At 54.9% G+C, this 7,915-nt stretch overlaps 1 protein-coding gene across 1 annotated transcript; it reads right to left on the reverse strand.

The window, feature by feature from the left end:
* Positions 1–517: 517 nt before the first annotated feature.
* On the reverse strand, positions 518–7,012 carry LOC127556212 (cytochrome P450 2F3-like). The gene is made up of 9 exons (XM_051989229.1): positions 6,636–7,012; positions 5,799–5,961; positions 5,325–5,474; positions 4,893–5,053; positions 4,148–4,324; positions 3,575–3,716; positions 1,885–2,072; positions 1,478–1,619; positions 518–781 (listed from the first exon to the last, which is right to left on the reverse strand). Exons 1-9 carry the CDS (start codon positions 6,864–6,866, stop codon positions 600–602), a joined length of 1,536 nt encoding a protein of 511 aa, XP_051845189.1. The 5' UTR covers positions 6,867–7,012; the 3' UTR covers positions 518–599.
* Positions 7,013–7,915: the final 903 nt, after the last annotated feature.

A 7,915-nucleotide genomic window follows, 5' to 3' on the forward strand; every position in this document is an offset into this window, starting at 1 on the left:
TTGCCTTTGCTCTGAGCTAATTGTGTTCTGTGGATGACCAGTAAAAGTCTAATATACCAGGAAAAGTATAATTTGGGAAAGACAAGATGGTGGGAAATACAGAGTTAGTCATTTTAACAGCGGATGAGAATTGGATGAACTCTCCTTTGAAACAGAAGTAGACGGCAGCCTAGGTTAAAGCCAGAATACCACAATGTGTTTTTTACACACAAAAAATCATCGTTGATGTGGGGGACGCCTTCACAGTAAAGGGAAAAGCCTGGATCAGAATCCACTTCTGCCGAAGTAAAAAAAAGCAGGGTTAGAGGTCAGTGGGGGCTCGTGAGATTTGGCTCTTGAATGGAGATGGCCCCACAGGAACCACCAGGGGTCATTTCTTTTGGAGACCCGGCTGTGGGAGGGAGTGCAGTGGATGCTCCCTAAAGCTTGCCCAGAATTGTGTATTCTGCAGCTTCTCTCCATGGCCATCCCCTTCCTCCCCCTCCCACCCCCCCCAGCCTCCATGAGTAATGAGCTCTTTGCCCAAATTCAGGGGTTTTATTGGCCGAAGGACACAGGAGCTGGGGGGGGGCAGCTGTCTGTGACGAGTCCCCTTTGGCTCAGCGGGTCTTCAGGGAGAGCTCATAGGGCGGGGACACGTTGCCCAGGCCTGTGGACTTGGGGGAGAGGTCAAGCTCCTCAGGCCTCTTGACGGAGTGCAGGGTGAAGCGCTGCAGGATGGTGGTGAGGAAGAGGAAGATTTCCATCCGTGCCAGGCCTGCCCCGAGACAGATGCGCTTTCCTGTGGGCACCAGGTGGCACCTGTCAGTGAGCCCGCCTGCCTGCCCTTCCTTGGACTCCCTCCCCACCTTATTTCCCTCTCATTCCCCAGGTCCCCTTCGGACCCTTCTCTGTCTTGTCGGCCATCTGCCAACTCTCTGCACAAGGACAGATCACTTCCCTTTGTGGGTCCGCTTCACCAGCCCAATGCAAGGGCCATCCCGAATGTCTGTGCCCAGGGTTTCCCCTGGGCTTTGCCCGAGTGCCCCCTAACTGAGGGAGAAAGCTGATGCAGTCTTGGACACGAGGAGAGAGACGGCCTTTGGGTGCTGCAGCCAATCATGAAAGCAGCTGCCCCCCTGGTCCCTGCTTTCCCACCTGCCTCCAGAAAGCCTCTGGGGAGTTTCCCCTGGTATTAAATCAGGGCAGCCTTTTGTTGGCTTGAGCTGTCAGCCACTAAGTATTGTTTAAATCCCCAGAGTGAGCCAGGCCCTGGGCTACCACTGACATGTATTCTAATCTCTGACTCCTTCAGGTTCTTCTTGCTTTTTTTGTGTAAAAAGATGATCTTTTGTGTAACTAAAACCAAACTGACTAAAGAAAACTGGAGGCTACATCTTGCCCCCCACATCCCCTACAGCTCCCCCCTCTGCCCCTCCCCTCCACTTACAGACCCTGTCCCACTACAGCCATCATTCATCCCCATCCCTGTTCCAACCTAGAGCAAAAGGCATGAAGGCCTCGTTGTTCTGGAAGTTGCCCTCGTCATCCAGGAAGTTGTTGGGGTTGAAGTTTTCTGGGTCCTTGAAGTGGGCCGGGTCCCGGTGGGCCGAGATCAGCAGCGGAATGATGGTGGTACCCTGTGGGGAGGGCGTAGATAGCATAATCCCTGGCACATCCAGGCAGGTTTGGGGCAGGAAGGTGCTTCCCTTCAGTGGGCGGAGCTGGGGGGACTGGGTGGAATCAGCTCATAGCTTCCTCCCTTCCCTCAGCAAACTGACCACTACAAGCCCCCCTGTCAGTGTGGGATGGGTCTGGGATCCTGGTGTCTGATTCCACCACGGTGCCAGCCCCGCTCTGAGCCCTCCTCCCTCCCAAGCCAGAGCACGTGTTTGCGCTGGGCACCTTGAGCAGGAAGTGACCGCGGAAGTGGGTGTCTTGGGTGAGAACGTGGGGAAGACCCATTGGTACCACACTGATGAAACGCTGGATCTCGTGGATGACAGCATTCGTGTAGGGCAGATGGTCTCTGTCTTGCAGGCAGGGGGGCCGTTCCCGACCCACCACGCTGTCAATCTCCTCCTGGATCTTCTCTGGGAAAGGGAAGGAGGGAAGACAAAGTCTGAGACAAAGTTCTATGAACTGATGCAAGGTAAAATGAAAAGAGTCACAAGAACAATCTATGTAGTAATAAATATTACCAAAAATCATTTTGACAGATTTTGGAACTCTGATCTATACAATGACTGGCTATAATGCAGAGGACCAAAGATCATGCATGTTACCCACTTCCTGACAAAGACGTAATAGACTTAAAAGCTTATATTTTTGAATATGGCCAATGAAGGAATTTTCTGTACTTGATTATATGCTTGTTATTAAACATTTTGTTTACTTTTTAGAAATGGTCGTAGCAGGAAAAACTTCAAGGCTTTAAACCAAAACATTTGTGGTCATTTCTATTCCTGTACTAAAAAGTTAGCAGTGGATCTGGAGACTCCAGTTAAAGCTAGAAGCAGAGGACGGCTCCACAATCTCAAAGGTTTTGTCCGTCACCGATTGGGGCAATCAATGGGAGAAAGGGAAATGGGAAAAGATGAAACATTCCCATGGCCCTTATTCTGTGACAGACACTATGCTAAGTGCTTTACAATAATTACCTCATTTTTATTCACACTTCAGCAGGAGGAAGGTGCTATTATAATCCCCATTTGTTAAGTGAGGAAGAGATTAAGTGATTTGCCCATATAGTAACTATCCGAGGTAGATTTTGCTCTGATGCCGGGTCTTTATTCACTAAGCCACCTCCATGAGATGTAATGCTGGGCATATTCCTTCAAAGCCGTCAGGCGGCAACGCCCAGAAACAACTAAATGACCCACCAAGGGTACACGCCTGGCAGAGACAGCCCCACGCTGGGCACCAGGCTGGACCGCACTGTCAAAGCCATCAGCAGCCCTGCAGTGTCAAGAGTGACCTTCTGTGGGGGGGACCTGGTCAACCCTTCCCTGGCTACACAAACTCCCAAGTTCATTCACGTTTTCTGCTCATGAGATATCTATTTTCAGGATAATGTGCCAAGCAGGAAGAGAAAATGCTTCTTTGTTACTTTTCTTACCATATTATTTTATTTAAATGCCTCTTATGAAATAATTGTATCCTCTGTCTAGTAAATGTGAACCCACTGATGGGGGCTCCTGAGCTATGGTTTTTAATAGCTGCAGACCCAGAAAACACCTTGAGCCTGGGAAAACCTAGTCTGGGGGCCTCCCTGTGTGGGTATGGGGGGCCCCTAGGCAATATACAAATGTAAGAACTGAGACCAGGGGGTTTGAGAGCCTGTGGAGGGTAGGATGGATGGTCTCAGACTTTGGTATGGGGAGAGCCTTGTCCTATAGAAGTGACTGTCTCTTCCTGGATCTTCTCTGAGAAAGGTGGAAAGAGGAAAAGAAAAGGGCTTCCTCCTGCTCCCAGGGTCTCCTGGCTCACAGCACTGAGACTGGGCAGGACCCCTGGAGACCCTCCAGCTCCATCCCCTTCTCTTTGCTGGGGGAGGGAGGGCTGGTGATGGGAAGTCCCACACAAGGTCCCCTACCTGCCACGTTGGGGTACTTGAGCAGGATCAGGAGCCCATAATGGATGGTGGTGCTCGTGGTCTCCGTGCCACCGAAGAAGAGGTTGTGGGTCGTCATCACCAGGGTCTCCTCGTAGAAGTGGCTCCCGGGGTCCTGCTTCTCCTAAGGCGGGAGACGGGACCACGGCTCGTGGGAGAAGGAGCCACGGCTCGTGGGAGAAGGAGCCACAGCTTGTGGGAGAAGGGGCCATGGCTCGTGGGAGAAGGAGCCACGGCTTGTGGGAGAAGGGGCCATGGCTCGTAGGAGGAGCCACGGCTTGTGGGAGAAGGGGCTACGGCTCATGGGAGAAAAAGCCACGGCTTGTGGGAGAAGGGGCCATGGCTCGTGGGAGAAGGGGCCACGGCTCGTGGGAGAAGAAGCCACGGCTCGTGGGAGAAGGGGCCACGGCTCGTGGGAGAAGGGGCCACGGCTCGTGGGAGAAGGAACCACAGCTTGTGGGAGAAGGGGCCACTGGATGAAGGAACTGGGCTTTTTTCCCTTTTTTATTGGGGGTTTAGGGGTGAGGGCAGAGAGGATGGGGGAAGGGACCAAACCTTCTCCATCTGTCCCAGGAAGAAGTCAATGAAGTTTCGGGATTCCTCAGGCTGTCTGCTCTCCTTGTGTTTCTTGATCTCCTCAGAAATGAAAGCCTGTAACTTCTTGAAATTCCTGAAGATGCGGTGGTGGGGCCCAGGGATCCAGTCCAGGAAGGAGGGGAAAATGTTGTACATCTGGGCAAGGGGGGAGGAAGCAAGAGGATGAGGAGTGTGAGTGTGAGTGTGAGTGTGAGTGTGAGTGTGTGTGTGTGTGTGTGTGTGTGTGTGTGTGTGTGAGAGAGAGAGAGAGAGAGAGAGAGAGAGAGAGAGAGAGAGAGAGAGAGAGAGTATTTAGGGATCACTTCACCAGTTTCCATGGCGGCCCCTCCTCCCATCCTTCCTGACCGATATGGCAAAATCATTTCATTGGGCTGGGAATCAGGGAGCTTTGGATTTGAATCTCACAGCAGATACACTAGCGCCCTGATCCTGGCATTCTATTGAAACTTCAGGTCCTTCTCTTTGTTGCCCCCCAGTAAGAGGTTCTCCCCCTTTTACAAGGCTCCCCAGGATGTCTTGATCCTTGGATTGTTCCCCATGCACCCACCCCCTCCTTCTCCCACTGCCCCCTTCAGCTAAATTCTCCTTGGGGGTGCCCCACAATGATCTCTTGGGGTCTCAGAAGCTGGGGATGGCAGTGGCTAGATCCCTGGCTCACCCGGCCCCCAGCCCTGGCTCACCTGGCCCCCCAGCCCTGGCTCACCTGGCCCCACTGGGAACTCATGATCTGGAAGTTGTCATTCAGCAAGTTCAGCAGGACCCGGAAATCTGGGTCGTCGTGGCCATATCGCTCCCCAAAGACCACGGAGCAGATGACGTTGGCCACAGCATTGCGAATGTGGTAGAGGGGGTCAAGTGGGGCTCCTGGGGGGCAATGGGCGGCAATGGGGGGCCATCAGCTCTATCTGGGGCCACCGCCCACCCGCTCCCACACCAAGCCTTGACCCCCCTGTGGCTGACGTCCCCTGAAGCTCGTTCTCTCCCATCCCCACGTGTCTCTGTCCATTTCTCTGTCCCTTTGTCTCGCCGTCACTGCTGTCTCTGTCCCTAGGGTCTGCCTTTCTGCCCTCACGCCCTGCCCGCCCCCCTCCCCCTTTCCCCTTTCCCTCTCTGCTCCGGGGCCTCGGGTCCGAACCTCCGTGGAGGCTGAGCTCCCGGACCAGGACGGCCGCCTCCTCCTGGATGCGCTCGGCGATGCTCCGGGTCCCCACCCCCAGGGCCTTCAGGGACCCCACGGTGAAGGTTCGGAGGCTGTGCCAGCGGGGGCCATTGGAGAACACAATTCCTGCGCCAGGGAAAGAGGGAGCGAGAGCTCAGGAGAGGGGCCAGGGGCCAAGGAGACGCATGTGGGGGACAGAGAGAAGCGAGGGCAGGAGCAAGGGGGGCAGAGCCGTGGAGGACAAAGGTCCAGGGGTGAGTAGAGGCTACCCAGGGAGACGGGGACGGAGGACGCCCGGACAGGAAAGTCGGAAGGGGGAGCGAGACTGAAGAGCGGAGGCCGGGAGGGCGGGGGCAGCTGGAGACCCTTAGACCCAAGGGGACAGTGCTTTGTGGGGGGCCCAGAGAGGGACGGGGACAGCTGCACTCGCGGCCCCGGACGCCCCCTCACCTTTGCCTCGGGTGCAGCGGTCCAGAGAAGCCATGCCCCCGCGCCCCGCGAAGGCGTCCGCCTGCAGCAGCAGAGCCTCCCTGAGAGCGCCGGCTCCGCTCAGCACCACGCACGGCTGCGGGCCCAAGTGCACCGTGAACACGGGTCCGAAGCGCCGGCTCAGCTGCGGGGGGAGAGGGGGGCGGCTGACGGCCTGAGCGCCCCGGGGCTCCTGGGACTCATCCCCACGCGGGGGCTTTTCTCGGCAGGGAGACTGGGGGGGGGAGGCTCGCGCTTTCTTTCTCAGCTCATTTTACAGATGAGGAAGCTGAGGCAGACAGGATGCAGGGCCTTGCGGGGTCCCACAGCCACAAGGAAGCCCGGAGGGGGAAGCTTCCTGACTCGGGTCCCAGCCTCTGAGCACTATGGCATCACCCCCTGCCCAGGACCTGCTGACCCCCGATGCCCCCGTTGGGGACTCCAGGCTCCTCAGGCTGTTCTCTGGGCCCTTCGCCTTTCCCTTCAGGGGCCCAGGACCACGGCATCCCAGCCTCGGGGCGTCCCGAGCTCCCAGCTCCGTCCTGGACTCCCCCTCAGCCTGTCCCCGTCCATCCCCCCCAGGTTACTGTGGCTATCTCCCCCCCTCCCAGTTCCTCGACTTCCCACTGCCTGCCCCCTTGCACCTAGGTCTGCCAGTCCCGACTTCTGGGGCCCCCTAAGTCTCTCCCCCTTCTCCCTTTCAGTGCCCGCCTCTGCTCCCCGACTGGGCGTTTTCCTGCTTCCCTTCAGGGGGCTCTAGCCCCAGGTGCCCGTCACTGCCCCCACCCCCAGCTCCCACTTTTCCCGGCCGTCTCCTACCTCCATGAGCCGTTTGTCCAAGCTGGAAGGGCCGAGCTGCAGCAGGTTTCCGAGCAGCGGCAGGGGGGTGGGGCCGGGGGGCAGCCGACCCCGAGAGCCCCGCGGGCCCCTGCTGAGCAGGCCCAGAGCCAGGAGCAGCAGAGCCAGCAGGAGCAGCGGCAGCATGGCGAGTGGGTCCCAGGCGGCCCGGCCTTGCTTAAAAAGGCTTCTCCCTGCCCAGCCCCCGGGCATAAAACAGCCTCCCAGCCCGGCCTGAGTCTCGGCTCCGAACCGGGCCCCTGGTCCCTGTGAGTGACTTTCAATTCCTTTTTTTCAGTCAGCAAAAATCTGCTTTCCCACCTTCCCGCCCCAGCCTCGCACTTGGGAAAACAAACCCTCTTATAAACCCTCACCAAGACAAATCAATAAATCAAGCCAGATTTCCACCTGGCCACGCTCCAAAACAACATTTGCCTTTTTCTCAACTCTGAGCCCTTCTCTTTGTGGCGGGAAATAGTTTGTCTCATCATTAGTTCTCTGGATTCATGGCTGGTCTTTATGCTGGGGAGGATTTTACATTCTTTGGATATTATTTGTCTTTACCATTTCCCTCTATCTCCTCTCTTCTCTGTCTGTCTCTGTCTCTGTCTCTTTCCCCCTTCTCTGTGTCTGTCTCCTTCTCCCTCTCTCATATATGTATATATGAACAAATATATGAATACATCATCCACATTCTTCCAGCTACCCTTTCATTATTTCTTATAACACAATAGTATTTCATTATATGTATATATATAATGAAATACTATATATATATATATATATATATATGATGCTTTTTAAAGGCAAATCCTTCCTTTGGTCTACCCTGTCTCTTATTCCATAAATTCACTTTCCTTGTTGAATTAAATATATTTCTATATAAAACTGTATGTATGTGTGTGTGTGTGTGTGTGTGTGTGTGTGTGCGCAAAAGGGAGAAAGGTGGGAGGAAGAGAAGGTTAGAGAAAATGAGGAGAGACAAAAACAATAGGAGAAGGAGGAGAGAGAGAAAGAGAGAAAAAGCATGAGAAAGAAGAGGAGAAGGACAAAGAAGAAGAAGAAGAGGAGAGACACAGAGAGAGAGAGAGAGACAGACAGACAGAGAGAGAGACAGAGGAGAGAGAGAGAGAGAGAGACAGACAGACACAGAGACAGACAGACAGACAGACAGGAAGAGAGGGAAGAGAGAAAAGGATAGAGAAGGGGAGAGAGACATAGACAGACACAGAGAGACACAGAGAGAGCGAGCCCTCCTTTAA

This window comes from Antechinus flavipes, chromosome 3, assembly GCF_016432865.1.
Source record: "Antechinus flavipes isolate AdamAnt ecotype Samford, QLD, Australia chromosome 3, AdamAnt_v2, whole genome shotgun sequence".
NCBI classification, from domain to species: Eukaryota; Metazoa; Chordata; class Mammalia; order Dasyuromorphia; family Dasyuridae; genus Antechinus; species Antechinus flavipes.

Excerpts from the sequence above, each read along its gene's own strand:
- LOC127556212 (XM_051989229.1), bottom strand. The coding sequence starts at position 6,866 with ATGCCCGGGGGCTGGGCAGGGAGAAGCCTTTTTAAGCAAGGCCGGGCC. Across the intron at positions 1,620-1,884 it reads GCGGTCACTTCCTGCTCAAG|GGTACCACCATCATTCCGCT; the intron begins GTGCCCAGCGCA and ends CCCTCCCCACAG. Across the intron at positions 782-1,477 it reads CTTCATGCCTTTTGCTCTAG|GAAAGCGCATCTGTCTCGGG; the intron begins GTTGGAACAGGG and ends TGGTGCCCACAG.